The sequence below is a fragment of the Lissotriton vulgaris genome, unplaced genomic scaffold, assembly GCF_964263255.1.
Source record: "Lissotriton vulgaris unplaced genomic scaffold, aLisVul1.2 SCAFFOLD_905, whole genome shotgun sequence".
Classification (NCBI taxonomy): domain Eukaryota; kingdom Metazoa; phylum Chordata; class Amphibia; order Caudata; family Salamandridae; genus Lissotriton; species Lissotriton vulgaris.
The window spans coordinates 526,975-550,078 of record NW_028255199.1 but is presented as its reverse complement, the minus strand read 5'-3'; the positions used below and the strand labels follow the sequence as shown (position 1 = coordinate 550,078).

The 23,104-nt window shown below is 44.6% G+C and overlaps 1 protein-coding gene across 1 annotated transcript in view; it reads left to right on the top strand.

The window, feature by feature from the left end:
• AHCY (adenosylhomocysteinase) overlaps nt 1-23,104 on the top strand; it is a 124,497-nt gene that overhangs the window by 62,887 nt on the left and 38,506 nt on the right. Inside the window, exons 4-8 of the mRNA XM_086951910.1 lie at nt 2,037-2,189; nt 16,179-16,291; nt 17,254-17,461; nt 18,044-18,131; nt 19,762-19,879. Coding sequence (XP_086808036.1) covers nt 2,037-2,189; nt 16,179-16,291; nt 17,254-17,461; nt 18,044-18,131; nt 19,762-19,879 — 680 coding nt within the window. The remainder of the gene's footprint in view (nt 1-2,036; nt 2,190-16,178; nt 16,292-17,253; nt 17,462-18,043; nt 18,132-19,761; nt 19,880-23,104) is intronic.

Below are 23,104 nucleotides of genomic sequence, written 5' to 3'. Positions count from 1 at the left end.
CAAACTTCGCTGTACTCTGCAAGGATTGTCCAGCAATTCTTTAAGGGTTTATTCCGCATGTTTCCACCAGTCCGTAGACCGCCTCCATCCTGGCACTTGAATATTGTATTAGCTCAACTCATGCGCCATCCTTTTGAGCCAATTCATAAAGCTGATCTAAAATTCGTCACCTGGAAGGTGGCTTTGCTACTGGCCTTGACATCTGCCAGAAGGGTCAGTGACATACAGGCATTTTCCTCTAAACCACCTTTCTTGCAATTCACAAATGATTCAGTGATACTGCGCACCAACCCGAGGTACATACCCAAGGTGCCATCGGATTTCCACCTGAATGAGCCAGTCATCCTTAAAACGTTTTTTCCAAGTCCGCAATCTCCAGCGGAACGAACTCTACACACGCTGGACATCAAGCGGTGTCTCAAGTTCTATCTCTCCAGGACAGCTGCCATCAGGAAAACTGATCAGTTATTTGTTGCGCATGGCAAACCACGTCAAGGCAGTGCAGTCACTAAACAAACTATCGCTAGATGGGTCTCTTCAGCGATTGGACTCTGCCATCTACAGGCGGGTAAACCCTTGCCAACCTTGCCCAGAGCACATTCTACGAGAGCAGTTGCTTCCTCAACTGCTTTGTTTGCTGGTGTGCCTCTCCTGCATATCTGCAGAGCTGCTACCTGGTCCAGCAGGCACACATTCACGAGGCATTACTGTCTGGAAGCTTCGAGCGACACCGATGCCTCGGTGGGGAGAGCAGTCCTGCGTAATCTTTTCCAATAAGGTGAGCCTCTGCTATTTCTCTCCCACCTCCTCTTGCTCTTTTACGCCTATTTTATTATTCCTTTGTGGTTTCTGCATTACTGCTATGTGCCTTGGCGTCCAAGAGCTGTATATAATGCTATGACTATTACTGCTCACTACTCTGATTCAGGCATGTGAATCTATGAAAGACACCCCTAATACTGGAGAAGAACAATAGTTACTTACCTGTAATCTGTGGTTCTCCAGTATTGGTGTCTTTCATAGATTCACATGCACCCACCCACCTCCCCTCAGAGGCTCACTTGGCTTTTTTCTTCTATACTTATTCCGGTACACTCCGGTGCTACAAAAATCTGAGAGCCTGGGTCTCTGGGGAGAGCTTGCTGGTGGGAGCTGTGGCCTGATTGGCTGCAGTTTGGTCCATACATAATGACATGGACAGGTTCTAATGTGGAAGTTTCTTTTACTGTAGCTAGGGCTACTTTACTTCCTGGTTGGGTATATTGTTATCTCTTATGTACTAAGGGTATATTTCACTACTTTTTTATGTACCGTGGGCTCCCACTCCGACGACGGGGAATGATTCAGGCATGTGAATCTATGAAAGACACCAATACTGGAGAACCACAGATTACAGGTAAGTAACTATTGTTCTTATCTTTCTATTGATTATCATTTTTAGTTTTACTGAAATTGATCTCCAGCTCGTTGATACTAGTGTACACACCTAGTTTGGTCAGAAGTCTTTGTAGGTCAATTTGGTTTTTATTTATTAGGACCACATTGTTGGCATTCAGTAGATGAAATATCAATTTGATAGTACTAAAACCAGTGTCGGTGGCCAGCGTGGAATAGAGCGCACTCTGTATTTGTGTGCTGCATTGGAATGTGCCCAGACTCTGGTTACATATGAAAAAAAGCTGGTCTCTCCGTGGGCTGATTGCTGTAAATGAAAACTGTCCCTGATCTAACTGTTAACCCCTTCCATGCTCATGACGAGCTCAGCTCGTCATGAGGCACAGTGGAGCTGTGCTGATGACGAGCTGAGCTCGTCATGAACAATGGAGTTCAACATAAATCAGCACAGGAGGGGAAAATGCACAGCAGCGATGTGGTTAATGGGCAGTGGCAGGCCTTCTTGCTCCAATAGTGGAGCTTTCATAGTTTACATGGTTGAATTGTTCACCGTAATTGACTTTGAATTAATGCTGTCATCTGATGTGCCATTAACCTGCTGCGTAATCCATAACCACATTCATGAACTATGCTTTCTCTAGTGTACGCCTGGAAAGGGGAGACTGACGAGGAATACATCTGGTGCATCGAGCAAACTCTGTACTTCAAGGACGGCAAGCCACTGAATATGATCCTGGATGATGGTGGAGACCTGACTAATCTGGTCCACACCAAGCACCCCGATCTGCTGAAAGGTAGGTTGTTTTTCCTGCTTGCATAGATGGCCTCTTTAGTTATGTACAGCTGTATGTGGAGTTGAAGAAGCAATGTGTTCTGTCAGAGTATCACAAGATACAGTATCCTAGGTTTCGTGCCAAGCATCTGTTTGAAATGGGCTGATGGGGGACTGCATTGCTAAGAGGTAATTTGAAAAACAGCAATTTGCATTGTAAAACTTGCATTGTCTTGTCCTAAGAACCCAAGGAGTCTCTGACGGCCTCTATCTCTCGGTCAACTGGCAGTCAGCACAAGTAGCGCGTGACGGACCGAGAGATAGAGGCCGTCAGAGACTCCTTGGGTACCCGAGGATACACGTATTAATACGTAAGGAGGCTTTAAAAGATTGACTCCGAATGAGAAGGGATAAATTATCTTCTTCCTACACGTACACCCTGGTCCTGAAGAAAGCCCATTGATTAATTGACAAAAGGGCTGAAACATGTCGACCTTTTTAAAATCACGAAGACAGGTAGCCTAGAGAATCCTAATATTCTCATTGCGCATACCAAGAAGTTTTTCAACACTTCTAACCCGAATCCAGATTAATAATAACGTCTCCTGGATCTCGAGTTATTTTAATAATCACCACTTCCACTTATCACTGGACACTACTGCACAACCTTGGATTAAAACCTCCTGGTGGAGGCTGCATATAAAGAGACCCTATGATTATGCAGATACCAGAGTGCTCTAGCGGAGAATCAAGATATACCGCTACCTCACGTTGAACAACTCGAGTGCATGAGGTTTCTTTTACCAAGGGACGCAACGAATACCGAATAATCCGGGTTCAGCAGGACAAGTGATCCACCCCCCTTTTTTGATAATTAATGTTAACCCAAGGAAATTGGATGGATCAGAAATTTTTCTTCTCCTTATATTGATCACAAACATCCACAGGCTAGCCACTGCTTAGGGGAGAGCTACTTTGCAATCTATGCACAGCATGTGCATCTTCAGCCACACATGCCTTGTAGAAAAAATGTCACTTACCCTATAAGCGTCTGTTTGTGGCATGTAGTGCTGTAGATTCACGTGCTACTTACAGATGCTTAAAGGGTAAGTCATTTTTTCCTTATGCAACGTTTCTCACAATGTAATCTAACAATAATGGAGAAACACAATCTTAACCCAGGATTTGATTTACAAAATGCTTGTGCCTTTTTTCATGGGATCCAAATGTTTCTCCCACCTAGAAAATTACTGTTCTGTTGTGATTGAGTATGCATTTGCAATGTTTACTTTCCACCAATAGAGAAACTATTTTCAGTTTCATATTTTTCTTATGCGTGAAGCACGCAGGATCCAGTATCCAACAATTCTCCTAATATGGATTGTACAATTGCCTTCCTCCCTTTAATCTAACTACCCAAATGTTCCTTCCATTTCACCAGACACCCTCCCTATACCCATTTACTTCCATAATCCTGCAGAGCCCATCTTCCGCCTTCAAATTACCCCGGACAGTTGTATACAACACGAATAGGATATGACCTATTAACGTTCAGAGAACCTGCCAAGGCGCATTGTGGTGTTAGCGGTGAATATCTACTGTATTGAACATTTTTATCATGTACTTGCAAGAAGACATAGTGCATTGTAAGATGTCCGTAATTCCTACATAGAATAAGATCCCATTTTCCATGTCATGATGGTCACACACCAATTCACTTAGAGCGACCTTTCCTCCAAAATGCAGTAATACCCAATCGTCACACTACATGTGACTGAGAGAATGCTGTCCTCAAATAGCAAAGGTTGCACCGTTTTAACTGGTACACCAAACAAAACATAGGTTATTTCAACTGATCCCTTCTAGCTGAGCTTGCTGCTGCTTGGGCGATGATGAGACGCTATCCAATTAGTCGTTCTGCTCCTTCATTTGCAGCGCACATAATTTTGTTGAGGCCTCACTATTTGATCTTGCTTTGATACTTGAACAGTTTGCTTCTGAATGGTTGCTAAGTTTGTGAAATTCACCCCAGGTAAATCTGAGCCGATTATAAAATAAATCGTACTTCCAAATCTCATTACATGGCCTGGGGTAATTGGCCTCTCTTGCTCCTTCAAAAGTATTGTGGAACCTGAGCATTTGTTTCGATGCAGACAATTTCTTGGAACATCTGGTGTCTAAGGTGGACAGTAGCCCAAGTTTGTTTTAGTTAAATTAAAACCATAACAATGTTTACAGTGCACAGTATATTTACTAAACTTCTAAAAAAAAAAAAAAAGATCTAAAAGGTATAATTCATCGAGCAATCATTTTTGATTATTAATCTGTGTATTCAGTAGTGCAGATAACTTCTAAAACATATTTCCGCACCAGCTGATTAAAATTAGGGGGAAAGTACAGGTTTAAAAAGCATTTGAGTAAAGATTAATATTGGCTGTGGAACCGTTAGCCACCCGTCAATAGTGTCAGTTTTTCGATCTTTTGACAATTTGCAACTGTGGAGGTCAGACATCACAGACCTGATTTGCATAATTTGTTGGATGCGTTTGTCGGCTAATGAAGTTCTTTGGGCTGGTCACGACAGGCTAAGTCTAAATATTTTACGAATTTCCATTTTAGCTGCAAGTTTCCAGGATTGAAACATGCTATGATGGTTTTTCTGCATGTACATATTTGTCGTTGTAACAACGTTTTACATATTGTCGTCTGAGCCTTTGCAATCCTGGGCAGATACAAAGGAGATGTATAAGATCTTTATCATAAAAATGCCCTGCATACTATTGTACCTTTGTTTTTTCATGTTGGTATGGCTGCTAATGCTGGTATGTTTTCCATACTTAAGGAGCGTAATCAACAATATATACCGAACAAGGAATATGCATGCACAGAGCAGCATACATGTTGTATGGCTGTAGGGCTTTTACCTTCCATGCGTGCAAGTGGGTACTGAATTGGTTTTTGTCTGCTAGCATCAAGTTCATTTTTGTAATTGTTTGTTGCCCTTCTAAAAGTATCATACATGGCACCTGATGTCCATAGCCCCCTGAGATAGTTGCTTGATGGGGGCTTTTAGGTACTTAGTGTTCTGACAACTCATTATGTTGAAGTGATGACCATAAGGCTTGATTTAGGCAATTAGGTTAACAGCTCAGTTTGTACCAATTTTTACTGCTGCTGCTCTTCAGGAAAGTTCTTGTTTGAGGCCAAATTCAAGGTGGATTTGTGCTGGAGAAGAACTTTGTTGTAGGTTGAACACTCGCCTTAATGTTTTAATTTGTAACTTGTCCAGTGTTTCCGCATCTCTCAGCCTTTCGTCTCCATACTCGCATAAGTAACAGTTTGCAATAGTTAGAGACTATTACTGTTCAGAGCGCCTGAAATGATGGGCTGTTCAGCTTCCTTGCCAGGGTGATGTAGGGCAGTCTCCTTTTGCTTAATGAACTGTTTTTGTTGAGCAAAGCTTTCTCTTGAGTCCAAGTATAGGCCCGGATATTTTTAGTTGCTACTGACTCGGCAAGTTTAATTTCAAAGGAATCTGGGTGCACGGCCCAGAGAAGTGTTGGTATGACATTGTTTTAGGTTTTGCCACATTTACCTTCAGAAGGTTAGTTTTTGCATAGCTGGCCAGTGCATTCAGTGATTTTTTTGCAATCCGTTTTTGGTTTGACCTAAGATACCGTCTGCATGTAAGTGGAAGAGTTGAAGAGGGCCCAGGCATGGGCAGTGAGTTTGCCCGGTACTACACAGGTGGAAGGTCCGACATAAAAAGATTATAGAGATGCTAGGCAAAACGCACGCCTGCTGTAAGCCTTGATATGTAATTATTTTTAGTTAATCTTGTGCCGTCCCCCAATTTTATTTGTACCCTAGTGTCAGTGTATAGCAAACTGTTGGTGTGGAGAAGTGCATCTGGTAGGCCCCACCTTTTCAATTTAAGCCACAAGAGCTGGTGACTATATGATCAAATGCAGCTTTGAAGTCAAAGGTTAGATGTTGCTTGTGTTTACATTGCTTACTTTGATCTGAAATAATGGCAACCTCTAGTTTGGTTCGGTGGGAATAACGTTTTTATCCGACCAGGTGGTCTGTTAAGAGCAGGGATGCATAATATTTGTACTCTTGAGTTAAGGAGGGCAATGAGACCTGAGTTTGCTGTATTTGCCCTCTGTCTAGCTTTTGTGTGGGATTTATTATTGAGCCCTGCCAATTCCCCAAGATTTTTCTGCTTCACTTAACTTCGCCGAATAACGGTGCCAGTATGCTTGACCCAAATTCTGTATCTTCCATTAAAGTTGCCTGTGGTAGGCCATTTGGGCCAAGAGCCCCATCCCTGCGTCCCTTTATTAGAATTTTACATACTTGTGGCGGGAGTATGCGGTTTCGTTTCAGCTTGAGTTTGAGAAATTGGGTATGGAAAACGTTTGCTCATGACTTTGATGCTGTTGATTAATTGAAAAGGTGGTAGTGATGAGGGCGACCCATGTTGATTCTGAGATATTGTAATTGTTTAGCGGTCTTGCTGCTGTATTGAGGCTGTTGATTATTTCCCAGAAGTTTCTAGGGTTGCGATGCTTGGCAGCATATATAGTTTTTATCCAGAATTCCTCAATCGCTGCCCTTTTTTTGTATTCCCTTAGCCTCTTTTTGTATGCTTTCATGAGCCCTTTTAAACTCGGAGTTGGTGGTCAAAGGGACGCGCTTTAAGTTGTCTGGCTAGTTTATTTTCACTCTTTAGCTGTTTGCATTGCTTGGAGAGGCGGAGTTCGGCTTTTTCCTCGTTATGATGGCCCGTAGAAGTTTGTGCTGGGGCATTTAAGCATTACATTAGGAATGTTTGTTTTATAAAGCTAGCCAGGATACCTTTTACCTTGCATAAAAGGGAATTTCCAGAATTTACTTTCATATATTTCCTTATTTCGCACTTGCAACACCACAACACTAGTGATGGGTTATTTAATTTTGATATTTTATGCACCATGTTTTGAATTCATGCCCTTGTTATCAAAGAAATGTTTTAAGTTTTGTGAAAACTGCTCTCCTTGATTTTGAGTGACACCTAAGCAGTGCAAACGACAAATGCATTTTGTTAATTCTTATTGAGAATCGAGTGCGCACAAAAACCTGTTGATGTGTAGCAGGGATACGTTTTTTCTTGGGATAGACTAGAACATTAGTCGAATGCAAAGCTGTGCACCTTGCACTGTCGAATGCCCTGCGCGGCCCATGAAACGCCTGAGGGGCTCTGCCCAGAGACGCTTTAAGGCATGAGCAAAGTGGGCTCTAGCCCAGGGCTTCAACCTTTCAGGGCGGCCCCTGACGGAGCTAGCTCTGTTCTGCGGAATGTCTTGTCCTAATGACCTTAAATAATTACTAAGCAGATTTTTTAAATACCGTTTTCCTTTCATTTGTTTTAAATGAGGATTATGTATGAGGATTACTGACATTTTGCAGGAAATTGTTTTTCATGCAACATCCATATGAAAGTTTTTTAGATCAAAATAGGACCTCGCATATGAGAAATGGGAGAGCGTCACAGATAATTTGCAGTAACATTAGTGAGCTGCTGTTGTGTATTGTAAATACAACTCTCTGAATACTAAATGTAAACATATTTAGAATGTGGATGAGTGTACCAGTGCACTGTCAGTGACCTGGCCAAAGAGGACATGAAACTGCAGAAATTGGTTCATAAATGAAAAGCTCTTTCGAACAGGGCCCCCGAAATCTGGTTCGCCCAGGGCCCCCAAAATCCTTAAGTCGTCCCTGGCTCTGCCTCGATGCTGTGCCGTTCGCCCCCTCTGCATTTGCAACCACGGTCGAGTTCAGCCCCTGCCCTGGTGCGCGATTTCCTCCCATCCTCAGTCATTTGGGTTTGCAGTGACCTGTCCAGGAACTGAGCTGTCCTAAGCACCGAGAAGAAGAACGGGGAGAGGGGCTGCTGGATAGAAATAGCGGGGAGTTTGGTGGCTGCCGGTGACGGTGTAACAGCACCTCCCACCGGTCTACGACTTCCGAATATGAGCAGGAGCACTCGTCCACGGCGGCCAGTGCCAGCTCCCGCCCTCTGCGGCCTCGTAGCGGAGCTGCTAAAGTGGAACCGTGGCCTGCGGTGTTCTCACTGCTGCTCGAGGACTGGAGCACGGGACTGGTGTCAGCGTGCGTTTACGGTGTGATAGCGCATCATTCCGTATTTTTTGGGGGCAACTGTCCCCAGGGTATTTGGGTATTTTATTTGGCTGGTTTTAGTGCTGTGAGTTGGCTATTAGTGATAGACCCCTGTCATAGCGTGGCTTGATAGCCAGCGCTGCTTCGAACTGGGGAACCAGGTTCGAGTCTCTGCGTCGGCCCCACATCCTGTGAATTTGGGCAAATCTCTCCGTGCGTACCTAAAATGCACGTGTCCTTGTTTCATGTAACTTGCTGCTCATGTGAAGCGCACCAATAACTTCGGGTCGAGTTCGCGCTATATAAAACTGCAACTATAAAAAAGACCACTGGAGGGTAGTATAGCGCTTGTTTAGTTATTTGCTTTCCTCCTCAACTCTCTTCATACTTGGAATATATTCTGCTTTTTTCAACTGTTTCCTAACAATTCATTTGTTTTGCTCTGATAAGGAGTTTATGCCCTCAATCGCCTTAATAAATTGCAGACCACACTCTGTAAATGCTCCTGAGCTTTTATATTGCTGGTTAGTGCCATCCACCCAACCTCGCATTTTCCAGAAAAAGCCCCGTTTGAAATCACTTGTTCACCTGGTTGGTCGCACGACCCGGATTCTCAAAAAAGCCAATATCGGCATACTTTGCTTTACCTCCTGGCTTGGGTGCAGAGCTACAATTTGTTGCCTGCTTGGAACTATCCTTGGTTATGCAGAACCCGTGGCAAACGCAGCTTTCCGGGCTAAATAATGACCTTTTACAGTTTAATTTTGGGTTACCAAAACACACACGTGTGTATTTTCACACAATGAATAAAAAAGACATAAGAATGTGTTTTTTTGTAGAAATGCGAACCAACCCCCCCCCCCCCCCCACCCCCCCACACACACCCTTGAGTAATCCCATCACTTACATGCCTAACCAGTTAGGGAGGTCACTTTCCCCTTTTGCCCTGGAAAAAAGATAAGCACTTTAGCTTGAGGAGTAAAATCTCCAATTGATTATAGGGTGTTAAAGGCTCTAAGAAGATCTTGTGGATGTTCGTAAATGGGTACGTTTGTGGTTTGTATGGCACTCTTGTTGTGGTGGTTGCTCTCTACACTCCCATCGTACAAAAGCAAATTTTCGAAGCAAAGATAGTTTTGCAGTCCTCAAAGTAGCTTTTTCTAACCTGCAAGTCCAGCTTGAATTCACTAATAACTTTGGGATTAGCTCGATTTCTTATTTTGATGTGTGAACGTCTTTCCTCCACCCTGAAGTTGTCTCAAAGCACGGGATGGGCATCAGGCACAGGAGAGGTCGAGGCACCAGAAGAGGGCGTTGAAACATTTCCTACTGGAGTTCTGATGTGTATGTGCTTTTAGGTTAAGAAAAAGATGGCCTCCCTGCCAGAGGCAGGAAATCGCCTCACTGGGACAACTGGAAGGCCGCAGGGCTCTGTCTGCCAGTTGCATTTCAGAAGAGTTTGGGTAACCTTTTAGACGTAACTAACCCAGTAATACAGGCATTTCTTTAAATCTTTATGTTCCGGTTTTGAATAACATATTAATTATTTGGATTTGGGTGTTTTCTTTGAAATTGAAAGTTTACTTTAAAAAGCCAGAAGACGTGCTGAGGCAGCTGGGTGTCGAATATGCCAGGGATAGTATTTGTATTCAGGTTTGCAGGAAAGTACTATACAGCAGCAGCATTATTAACGGAGTGACACCTTATTTCAAGAATGGCACTGCAAAGGCAACCAAGGGCACAGCCTTGAGTAATACCATAGCTTGCAGAACTGCCAAGTACCACGCATCAGGAGTTAGACTAATGCATTATAGTGAGGTGGTCTGCATCACTGCACTAAGATGCAAAGTCATGCATTTATTGCGCCTCCTGAAGCTTTCAAGGCAGACGCTGCTATAATTAGCACTGAACACTTCATTGCAACATGGACTGCGCGCCAGTGGCAGAACCATAGTGACTGACCACTCAAACTGCTGCACACTCCCTGCTGCCTCCCCTGTTGTGGATTTGTTGGGAAGTTTTCAGTCATGATGGTCTCTGCCAGGTGGGTTCTGACTCAGCTGCATTCGCTGGCTCCAATCACCCAGCATCACCTGCCGTCTCAAACTGCAAGAATGTATCCCATGAGTTGCCCAATCAATGTAGACTACTTAATATGCGGGCAGCCCATAGCGTGAGCGGTTGCAGTTTGAGGTAAATGCCGCCAGCGGTGCCTGCAACCAAGCCTCTCGGCATTATGCCGCAGCCAGACTGGCCGCCTCTTGCCAGAGAGACTCATTATGGCTGTCACACACTCTCAGGTCTGTAAAATAATCCCATTATTTATCCATAAATCCTGAATTTGAAATATAATAATTTAGAGCGTCGCTGCCTTATCCACCTGTTACAGAGCTCTGCTCTCCTTTGGGATCGATTGCACATTTGAAACTGAACGCTGTGCTAGTCACAAGAAGGGAAGACTCACTAGGACGCCAGACTGACTAATATCTGACAGCAAGAAACATATATTACTGAGGCAGTAGACACTCTGTTAGCACTTTAAGGAGCATCTGCGCAGTACAAAGCACTCCTCGACGTCTGGTCCTGAGGCCTCATAGCCTGCAATAAATTTAAACCTGTCCTGTAGGACCTGTTCGCCTCACTCAGCCTAGTGTAGTCTAAAATGGTCCCACCTGTGCCCCTCACTTCTGTTTGAATCACCCAGCAGCATGGTGGGTGCAGTCAGATCAGCCCAATGTCATTTAAAGGTTTAATATCCTGAAACCTGTAAGAAAACACAAATCTATGATTTGCTCTCTAATAAAGTCCAATACACTATTATAATTTTATGTAATGCCTACTCTATATTTAAAGCCAATCACTACATGTTCATATTGTTGGTACTCTTCTCTTCCTTTTCCTCCTCCTATTCCGCCAATTCAAGAACGTCTGGCAGAGTATCATCTAGCCTATACCCAAGAGGAAGTTACAGCCCTCTGGCAAGGGAGCTATAGAAAGAGTTCTGATTTCAGAAGGCAGTCGTTTCTACTACCGCTACTTTCTGATTCCAAAATAAAACAAAGGGTTTCAACCCATTTTGGGACATCAGAAAGTCAATATCTTCCTTGAAAAGGAGAAATTGAGGATGCTCACGTCTTGTCTGCCCTAGACCAAGAAGACTGGTTGGTAGCGTTTGACTTGCTAGCTGTGTATTTTCACTTCCCCATCCTGCTGGGCCACAGGCGTTACTTGCAGTTCAAGATAGGCCACAACCACTTTATTGTGCTACCTTTTGGCCTTACTTGCACCCCTCGGGTGTTCACAAAGATGGTGACGGTGGTCGCAGCTCATCTGTGCATGTTAGGGGTGTCACTCTTCCCCTACCTCAACGACTGGCTGTTGAATGCGCCTTCCCCCAAGGCTGTCACCTCCCACCTCCAGACTACGGCCTACCTCCTGCTTTCACTGGGTTTCTATATAAGCATGCCAAAGTCACACCTCACTCCTTATCAGATGCTCCCTTTCATCTGTGCTGTTTTGGACACAGTGCAGTTTTGGGTTTAGCCTCCCGAGCAGCGAATACCGGATACTCAAGCTACGATATTGAGGTTTCAGCTTTTATCTTGGATTTTTGTGAGATTGACTCCGAGGCTGCTGGGACCCATGGCTTCTTGCATGCTGTTGGTTAATCATGCCAGGTGGGGTATGGGAGCTCTGCAGTAGGACCTTAGGTTCCAGTGGGAACAGAAGCAGGGGAATGTCTCTGACTGGGTTCAGATCTTGGTGATAACTGCAAAAGACCTGCAATGGTGATTAAAGAACTGCGATTAGGTCAGCGACCGACCCCTCTCCCTTCCCCAACCAGATCTCACAGTAGTGACAGGTGCATCACACCTGGGATGGGGCTGCCATCTGGGAGAAGTGGAGATCAGGGGATACTGATCTCCGAATGAGTCTGCTCCACATCAGTTTGATGGAGCTTTGGGCGATCTTGCAAACATTGAAAGCATTTCTTTCCTGTGTCCAGGGTAAGTTAGTGCAGGTGTTCATGAACACCGCCATGTGGTACTGCAACAAGCGGGGTGGGGTCATGGACCCTTTGCCAAGAAGCCCGGCGTCTCTTGACATGGCTGGAACAGGACATAACCCTGGTGGTTCAACACTTGGCAGGTTCTCTGAATCCCAAGAAGACTTAACTCAACAGTCGATGCCTAGTGGATCACGAATGGCGTCTTCAGTCTGAGATGGCTCAAGGTCTCTCAGCAGTGGGGAGAGCTCTTTGTTACATGGGTTTGCTTCTGAAGAGAATGAGCAATGTTAGCAGTTTTGCACGCGGGAGTTTCCAAGGTGGCAGTCACTTGGCGACACTTAATCGCAAGTGGAGTTCAGGCATCCTGTATACCTTTCTGCCCATACCAGTTCTTCCAAGAGTCCTGAAGATAAACAATTACCGGGCCCAAGTCATTCTTGTGGCTCCGGACTGGGCACAGAGTCCTATATCCAGAGCTGCTTCGAATGAGCCTCTATCCTATGATCAGGCTGACCCTTTGGGAGGATCTTCTGTCGCAGCAGCAGGGGGAGAGTCCTCCACCGGAACTGGTCAACTCTCCCCCTCCATGTGTGGAGATTGAGCGTCAACAGTTTATAGCTTACAGCCTTACCCCGAAGTTTGTAATGTTATTTTGGCAATCAGGCTGCCCTCTCCTAAGACTGGATACGCCTGCCATTGGCAAACGTGTAATATATTGTACAGAAAGGTCTATTGACCATTTTTCTGCTTCTCTATCTACTATTCTTCTTTTCATTCTTACCCTTGCCCAGCAGTGCTGTGCCTCTGGTACAATCAAGGATTATCTTTGTGCTCTCTGCATTCTTGCTGTTGCAGGACCAACCCTCTTTATTCAAGTCCCCTATTGTAAATAGTTTCTTAAAACTGCTTGCAAATGTTTCCAAATGCGCCCTTTGTCATGCCGAAGTACAACCTTAATTTGGTCCTCACATTTCTCATGTGTGCTCTCTTCAAGCTGTTACACGATTGTTGCCTCCGCCCGATTACCATCCAGACAGCCTTACTAGTGGCAATAACATCTGCCTGGAGGGTGAGTGAATTGCAGGCTTCGACCTATGTTTATAAGGTGGTGCTTTGCACTCGTGCTTCATTCTTACAAAAATTAATTACCCTATTCCATTTGGGTCAATCACTCACTGCTCACCTTTTTAGCTCCCTCACATCCCTCCAAGGAAGATAATAGTCTCCACCCCCAAAAAATCGTTGCCATTCACAGTGACCGCACAAGAGTTCCAGGTGGACAACCAACTCTTTCTACGTTATGTAGGAGGTAAAAAGTCTGGTAGTGCAGAAAAGTTTCTCGCTGGGTCATTGTCTGCAGACCCCCAGGATATTGCGGCTTAGATTTGCAAATTTAGTGGCACAAAAATTGAAATTTAGCGGCATTATTGCGGCACTTAATTTTACTCGTAATCATTCATTTTCAGCCCTAAATCAATGGAACCAGTTTTAGTATAGTATTCAACTTTGAAATTGTCACATTTAAAGTTTCTGCAGCTCTACGGAAGCCCAGTTCCAATCTACTAACCTTGTGGGAGCGGGCTATATTTCTCCCTGGGATGTTCTAGCACCCTTGTATGCACCCCTGGCGGGGCACCACTTTGACCACTCTCTGGTTTCAGTCACACCGCTCCCTTCACTCTTTGGTTTGTCATACAACTCCCTTCACACTCTGGTTTTTCATGCAGCTCCCTGGGTGCAGTCACACAGCCCCCCTTCGTAGGGGCATAACAATAGATCCCACAGAACCCGCGGTGCGATGGGCCCGAGCTCTAGGGGGCTCCCTCAAGCACGGTGCACAGCAATGGAGACTGGTAATAAGGGTTGTTCCTCTAAAAATTATGTGGAAAAAGGAAAATACCGGAAAGATGCTCACCACAGAAAATAGTTCATGTTCTGAGGGGGATGGGGCAGCTACGTACGTGCCGAGCGGATGTATGGAGGGATTTGCCTTTGAGGCGTAGTCCGGCTTACTGATGTCACTATGGTGGGCGTGGCCATTGTAAGCGTGGCTTCTTATGCTGGTACTGTGGCATTCGCTGATTTGGTCCAGGGCGGGATAAGTACAGCAGAGCGACAAACATGGCAAGGATAGGTCAATGTAGAGGGGGGGCAAACGCAGGCACAATGATAGAGCAGTCTCCACCCACGTGGCTCAATTATTACGTTTTCCTCATTAGGTCATATGTTTTAAATCAATGGTGAGAAAAACGCATCTAGTAAGCAGTCAGCTCATTTTCCTTTGGATAGTCCAATTCAGTCAATTTGAGCCTAGGATCTGTGCCTTTGTCCTGGCTGGTAAAATTAAAATGGCTGTGCCAGATTGTCATTCACAATGACAGAACAAAGAAGACAGAGAAAACTGTACACTTCCTTCCAAGCCATCTTTACATTGGTAACAAGTGCTGCATGGTATTTTACTCATGCGCACTAACAATCTCTGTGCACAATCTGAATAAGTGATATGCATATGAGGCATGACTTGTGTTAAGTACATCCCACATACTACCAGTGGCCCGTTGGTTAACCACATGGCTGCTGGGCGTTTCCCCCCCCCCTGTGCTGGAAAATGCCATTTTAGTGGCACCATGACGAGCTCAGCTCGTCATCAGCACATGACACCCGTGGGTGATGACGAGCTGAGCTCGTCGTCCGCATCGAAAGGGTTAAAGAGTGGTTCGTTTAACAGAAGCACTGATGGGCTGAAGCGAAAATACAAGACATGATCAACGAAAATTGCAGAAAAAGCAAATAATTTAAGGGTCTACATAAGAGCACTCTCATACAATTAACATATTTCTGCAATGAAAAACATGTCCTTATCAGAAAAAGAAAATGTGACTCTGCAGTGTCTAAACTCCCTTATTGGGGTACTGTAGACAGAGCTAGACAAGACGACAATCACTAGTACCCTGGCATAGGAATCCTAAGAAATGAATGAGTGATTTGTCCAATGTCAATACAGAACGAGTGACCTGGGTGTTTATTAACAGTACACGTTGTCGCCCATTTATTGAACAAGAGAAAGCGACCAATATCAAAAGTGGAATGCCACAGACACAACTCATGCTCAACACTTTCACATTCATACACATGCTTATCATATGCACATTCATGATTGAACGCTCAAACCATAATATGGAGAATTAGGCGAATTAGGCTGAGAGCCGAACTTCTCAGTGAAAGAGCAACTCCTGCGTGTTACCTCTGTGAGTGGAAGGATGTCCACACCTTGAAGAAATGCAACCACGATTAACTATTTATTCCTCTGTCATTTCTCTTTCTATCATTTCCTTTTCACTCCCTTCATTCTTGTATTCCCTTTTTTGGCCTTAATGCTTCTTTCTATCTTGTAATTCATAGTTCTCATTATTTACCTTGCCACTTACCTATTCTTTGTCTCCTATTAAAGTATTTTAATTTTTCCTCTCCTCATTTTTTTCCCTTTCCTCCTCCCTCTTAACTTAATTATTTTTCTTTTCTCCCTTATTCTGTTCCTTTTGTACTCATTCCTTTTTTCCTCTTTAATATTTCCTTTTTGTTTCATCCACTGGTTTTTCTCCCCTTAGCTATTGCCATTTTAAATTACAATGCATTTTTTTGTGTTAAACATAATGTCATTTACAATGTCGAGAGCTCAAAATGTCAGTGCGAGACCTATTGCATTTAAATGCTTGTTCTCAATCCGCTGATATAGGAATTGATAGCAAGCAACTGTGCTCTCCTGAGTAGCAGGGCCCCAGCTATTGAAATCATGTTAGAAATGGTACCTACTGACTGTTTTCTCCTCTGCACCAGGAATCAAGGGGATTTCTGAAGAGACAACTACAGGAGTGCACAACCTGTACAAGATGAACACCAGCGGTGCTCTGAAGGTGCCTGCCATCAACGTAAACGATTCAGTCACCAAGGTGTGTGTGGTTATCTTGCGAATTTACTTTCATATCTACAGTGCGATATTTCGCCCTCAAAACAGTTCACTCCAACCTCCCAGTGCAGCACCTCGGAGTTTATTCCACCGTTCGTGTCCTCGAAGTTCCTCTGCCCCCACCACAGACATTTGCCTTCCGTGGTGAAATAGATGTTGTTGCATAGATGTTATGTTGCTGTGAATGTTGTAGTGAACACCAGTGCTAGAGTAGTATCCGACTGCCTCACGGCAGCTGCTGTTCATTTACTATGTGCACTTGTCTGTTGTTTTTCAGGTGACAAATAAGGGACAACGTTATAAATCATTAAATATTTAATGACTTTTTCGGTGCTTGTTTAAATTACTTAAAGGTTCAAATCTATCTGGTAGAGCGGGAAAGTTTTCATCTTGTTTTGCTCTCTCCTTAATTTTAGTATTTCAGCCTTTTTTTGTCTGTGCTTCAATTTTTGTAATGTTAGAAGCCCATTTGGGCTTCACCAAGACAGTATTTTAAACTAACAGCAATCCCTTCATGTTGCCTAGCTCTCTGAGGCTTTGAACATTTAACAGGGTGTTGCCTGTTGAGCACTTGTACCTCATGCGTTCCTCGCTTTTCTCAGTGCACATGTATACTCAAATGTATGTTGCACATGTCTGTGCAACCATTCCAGATGAAGCTCAATACAAACGACTCCATTGTGCATGTTGTCAAGGATTTCTTAGGATGCGCATTTAGTGACCACTTGATCAGATATCCAGTAGTGTTGTATTCAAGTCGCTATCCAGTGAGTTTGTGTACCTGTTGTGGTGGGTTCGTTCTAGGTGGGCTATGGCCCTTTGTATTAAGCAACATTAACCCACTACAATGTTTCCAGTTTGATGGTACACATTTCTGAGCCAAACTTGGATCATTTTCTGTTGATCTTTTGATAAAAATGTCCTCTACCTTTTTTCTGGTTCCAGAGTAAATTTGACAACCTTTATGGTTGCCGAGAGTCCCTCATCGATGGCATTAAGCGTGCGACTGATGTCATGATCGCAGGCAAGGTAGCTGTGGTAGCTGGCTATGGAGATGTTGGAAAGGGATGCGCCCAGGCCCTGCGAGCCTTTGGTGCCAGAGTGATAATCACTGAAATCGATCCCATAAATGCCCTCCAAGCTGCGATGGAAGGTGAGGAAGGATGACATAGCCTTGGATTTTGGTGGGCTTTATTTCTCTTTCAAATAAAAATAAGATGGAGCTGCAAAATAGCAAGTTGCTGTTAAATTCTACCTTTTCTCCTTCACTTCTCTCCTTTCTTCAAGTGACCGCTACAATCTGCTTTCATTACTGGGCGTTTCAAGACCCTGAAAGGAGCTTGTGACCAATGTCAGCAGTTGAACATTCAATATTTGAGTTGGCTGGATGTGAATGGGCCATTTGTTTTTGTGGTGGGACACTGCTGGGCGCATGAGTGGCTGAAAAAACCCTCAAGTGAGAGTTTGAATAGATCAGTCTTAAAATCCTACAAAACAACCACTTTGAGTGGCCTAATCGCTCAGTACAGTGGAAGTTTTCTTGTGTTTGGTCATTGGGGAGCACACTTTCTGCTGTCTTAACTAGCGAATCACTGAGGCTGACTCACGTGTCCTTGTTCATGTTTTTATTGCCTTTATCTCTGCAGTGGACTTATGGGTCAGTCGTTGATTACATTTGCATATCGTCGTGAGGAGGTTTTCTCTGCTTGAACTAAAATACGTTTTTTTGTTTCAGGTTACGAAGTTACAACCATGGACGAAGCTTGCAAAGAGGGAAATATCTTTGTTACCACCACAGGGTGCTCTGGCATTATAGATGGCAGGTATGGATATTTCTCATAGTACAGTTGGAAATCCACTTGTCAGTCTGAACCTGCAGTGTTAAGTTATCGTGCAAATGGCAGATCTATGGCCTCCACGTGCCTTTCTCCCCCTCTATCCAATGTCTGTGTTCCTTTCTGTCACAACTGGGATCAGAGTGGTCTTGAATTACACATCGCTCTTCAGAATCTTCAGTTCGCGTCCCAGTAAGCCTTCCTATAGGTTCGTGTCCCTTTGTAGTGTTTTATTCACTGATCCCATTGAGACTTAATTGAGGAGAACGTCTTTACTATGCATGTAGAGGTGCCATCGTTGAATGAGCTCGGCTGCTGTGGTTCTAGCTGTACACAAAGTTTCCATTTTGTAATACTTTCTTTCCATCAATTCCCTGCTGTATTTCTGTTAAATGATATTGAATTTGACATGGTTTATTTATTCGTACATTGCTTAAAAATGTATTCCCTCAAGCATGTCCCCAATTCGGAGTAGAATGCATGTTGACCGTGCTTGCTGATTCCATTCACATGTTGAATAGCAACAAATGCTCAAGCACCTATTGTTTATTTCCTTTGAGGAACAAACTTTCGTGGTTGCCCATATCCAGTTCCCTGCTGCTTGAATTTACTCAGCTCAGTCTTTATTAAAAAAAAACCCTCCATATGTCCTGTCCCCTTCTGCTGACGTCCTGATCGAAACATTTGCATCTCTTCTGCTGGTTTTCCTATTGGCCTGCTCCTTTCTGGTTTTCATGGGGGACCTTGCTCTCTGCTCCACCTTCCCTCTGATTGATGAAATACAATTCTATTTGCCATGATAAGTTTACAGCACTACTCACTTTGGAGTCTTACTGCCCTTTTTCCAAAAACGTGAAGCTCTGGGCTCATTTCAGCTACCTATGCCTTGTTTGTCTTCTGAGAGCCGTATTCTGTCCGGATGTATGACGTATTTATGCATGCTTTTACAACGCATGCCTTTACAACGCAGGCATTACAACGAACGCGTTGTTACCCACACGTTCCATTACAACGCAAGTTGTCACGGCTTGCTTTAGGAAAGTGCTGGACTCTGGAATAGTATATTTTACTATTCCAACTTCAGTCTGTGCAACAGTAGGGAAGGCGTTGGATTTAAAATCCAACAATTCTCTCCCTAAAGCAAGTCGCAACGACTTGCGTTGTAATGGAACGCATTGTATAGATGCTTTCATTGTAGTGCCTGTGTTGTAATAACACTGCGTGTTTGTCTGCTTTGCAAACGCTGTTTCCCATCCTGTCAAGTTCATTGCGGTCAGTGGGTCTGTTAAGTGAGACATTTTCTTATGACAGGTTTTGAAGTACATCTCACTTGTTTCTTGTGCTTCAATGCAAGTGTGATTTGTTCAAATCAAACCAGGGCACAGGTATGGTAAACAAACTCATAAGTGAGTACTTCGGTTATAAATTGTACCAACAAACTAAGGTTAAAGCACGAACTTAAAAAAATGAAACCAAAAAACGTTGCCTTGACAAATTGAAATAAACACAACGAAAGGCATATACATGTTCTTCCTAATGGTTACAGTGGGTCGTTTGAAGGGAGGATGAAACAGCGGAGGAGTTGAATCTAAGCTTGCTCACTTTTTTCTATTTTCAGACACTTTGAAGAAATGAAAGATGATTCCATTGTCTGCAATATTGGACACTTTGACTGTGAGATCGATGTAAAATGGTTGAACGAGAATGCAGCCAAGAAAGTAAACATCAAACCCCAGGTGAGGTTAGGGGGCAATATATTTTGTTTTATCCTGGACTCTTTCCCCACGAGGCCATATCTTGGCATTCTGCCCTTAATGACTTGCTTTCACTAAGAGCTTCATAACATTGTTTTCGAGGCATATGAGCTGCAGATTGCACACTGTGCATAGATCGCCACCTAGTGTTGGGCCTGGATGTTTGCAGTTTGTTGTCCTGAAAAGTTATTTGGAAGTCACAAGATAGGTGACTCCTCCTTTGGACCACATTGCGCATGGGCATCGGCTCCATCCTCAGATTGTTTTTTCTGCCATCGGGCTCTGATGCGTTTCCTGCGCTCCGGTTAGGAACTGATTTTCATTCGGTGCGCAATCCTCACCTAGTTCGACGGTATTGTTCAAACACGCTGCACATCGAAGTGATTATTCACCACTTCGAAGTCTTTGATTCCGGTCGTCTACTATGGCCTTCGGGCCTACCTAGGCTTATTTTCTGGCTAATGGAAAGGATGCCATTCAAGAAGTGTCCTTGATGTGGGTCGAAGTTCCCCACACCGACCTACAGGAGGTGTGCAACCTTTGCCTCTCACCGGAGCACAAGGCCAAAGAATGTTCCGCTTGTGCCTGCTTCTGCTCCAAGACGATGATCCTGGACCGATGGCCCAAAGAACAATGACTCGCTCATCAGCTTCGATCCCAGATGACATCTTCGGAGAGGGCGTTGACGTGCCACAACACCAGCACGCCGAAGAGAGTTCCAGCTCCTCAGATGCCGAAGACTGTCGGAAGTCATCCAGCTCAACAGGTCGTAAGTAAAATCGTCGACCCCAACCCTTCCTCGACACCCTCTAAAAAGGCTTCGGGCACCCCCTCACCTTCGGTCCCGGGTGCACACGAGAGACTGCTTCCAACGCCCCGCCTTCGGGACCAGCAAAGAAGCCCATTAAGCCTTCAGGCAGCTCGGGCTCGAGCCAGCCTATCCACGGTGCCGATCCGACACCGAAGAAAAAGCCATCTTCTTCAACCAAGTCATCTTCTGCAACCACGCTGACTGTTGCTCCGACACCGAAGCACTTGGCGCCGAAGACTGACAGTGGCTCATCGATGCCGTAACCACATTCGGAACAAACTAAACCGCCTAAAGCTCAAGAACACGTTTCGGAACCGAGAAAACACCCAGAACTGAAGAAACAGGTTCTGGTAAAGGACATTTCAAAAGGGCACACTTCTAAACCGAAATCAGCTACCGACTCAGCTGAAAAAACCTATGCCGAAGGATCTTCCCTGTTCAGAAAAACTTGTCACACCTGATCCTGAACAAAAAAACTCTTGTCAAAGATCCTAGGACTGGTCAATTGACTCAGTTCCATAAAAGAGACCACTTCATGTGCCAGCACCTCCTCCTCCTCCAAAGAGACATTGCAACCTCTCCATTAAGTGTGCCTTCTCTTCCACCTCCCCATACTGTTGCTCTTCCTACACCTACTCCACCTCACCATTCACCTACACCATCCTCTAATCCAAACGATGATGTAGACACTGACTCTGACACAGATGGAGGTGCACATGACCCTGCAGGGACCAATACTCCCCCCCCCCCCCCCCCCCCCCCCCAGTTACCTAATCCATGTGATGATTAAAACACCCCTGATGTGCCTTGCGTCCAACAAGACTACATATACCCTTCTAGACCCTCCCCACCAGATGACCCTATAGGTTTTACCCTACTAGTCCAAAGAGCTGCCCAATATCATGGGGTGGACTTACACAAAGATGCGGTGGAGGAAGATTTCCTACTAGACACTTTTGATAACACACAAAGGTCTACTGCCATTTTGCCAATGCTTAAGGGTGTAATCAAACATGCATCAGAGGTTTTTAAAGACCCCGTCAGGGCTAGGGTCCTCAATCCTCGCATTGAGAAAAAATATAAAGCTGTCCCTACAGATCCAGTCTACATTAAAGGTCCAGCACCATTAGACTCTTTAGTAGTGTCTAATGCACGTAAACGTGCTAATTCTCAGACATCAGGTGAGGCCTCACCACCAGACAAAGAATCCAAGCTACTCGACGCCTCAGGCTAAAGAACAGCGTCACACGCAGCCAATATCGGACGCATCGTCAACACCCAAGCGTTGCTCGCCAGATATGACAGGGCTCATTATGATGAACTAGAGTCCATAATGCAGCATCTACCTGACAAATGCAAAAATAGGGCCAATGAACTTATAAAGGAAGGTAAAAATATTACTAACACTTCCATTCGCTGTGCCCTAGATGCTGCAGATACCGCCTCAAGGGCAATTAATACCAGCACCCTCCTACGTAGACATGCTTGGCTACGTATCTCAGGTTTTAAACCTGAGGTACAAAACTCCATCCTTCATCAGTTAATTGATGACACATTTATTTGGCCCAAATGTTGACGTGTCTTTAGAAAAAATGAAGAAAGACACTGATACAGCAAAATCTATGGGAGCTTTGCAGCAGCAAGCTCCCAGACGTTTTTAGTCGCTCATCATACACTGGCAACACTAGAGGCTATGCCTCCGAAAGTCCCTCTACCTCTTACAAAACCCCTAATACACGTTCACTAAAGGCTACCAAAGAGGGGGTTAATTTCAGGAGAGGGGGTTCACCTCGCCTGCCCCCCCCAGCCTACACCAACCCTAGAGGGGGGCAGGCGAGGTGAACCCTTTCTCCTGAAATTCCATCATCTTTAGATGGTGAGAATACCTCTAGCCAGGGCTAGGACAGTGTGTTTTCCCATAAGTTGTCACTAGAGGGTGTAGACACCTTAAAGGTAAGTAGCCCATTGGCTACTACCTGTGTCCCATTGCAACGCCCCTAAATTCAGTATTTAGATGACACCCCAAGACCTTGACTTCATATTTCATGGACCTAAAGATGACAGAAGTGCTGCTGATCCGGGAACTGAGCTCTGCTGCAGAAGAAACAGGCACCAAACCCTGCCAGCTGTGAAATAAACTTGACAACTGTGGTCTGTCATCGATACCTGAGACCTGTGCAGCCCCCAAGAACCCACGGAACCCTGCAAGCCTCTGCCATTTGCCTGGAACCTCCCTTTGGACTAGTGGTACTAGCCTCTGGAACCCCGCCAGTAAAACTGCCATGAGGTGAAAACCGGCACTGACTGTGGACGCAATTATTCTCCTCGGCCAAAATTTGCAGCAGCCAAGTGGTGTTAGTCACCAGTCTTGTAACCACCCCCTTAATGCATCCACA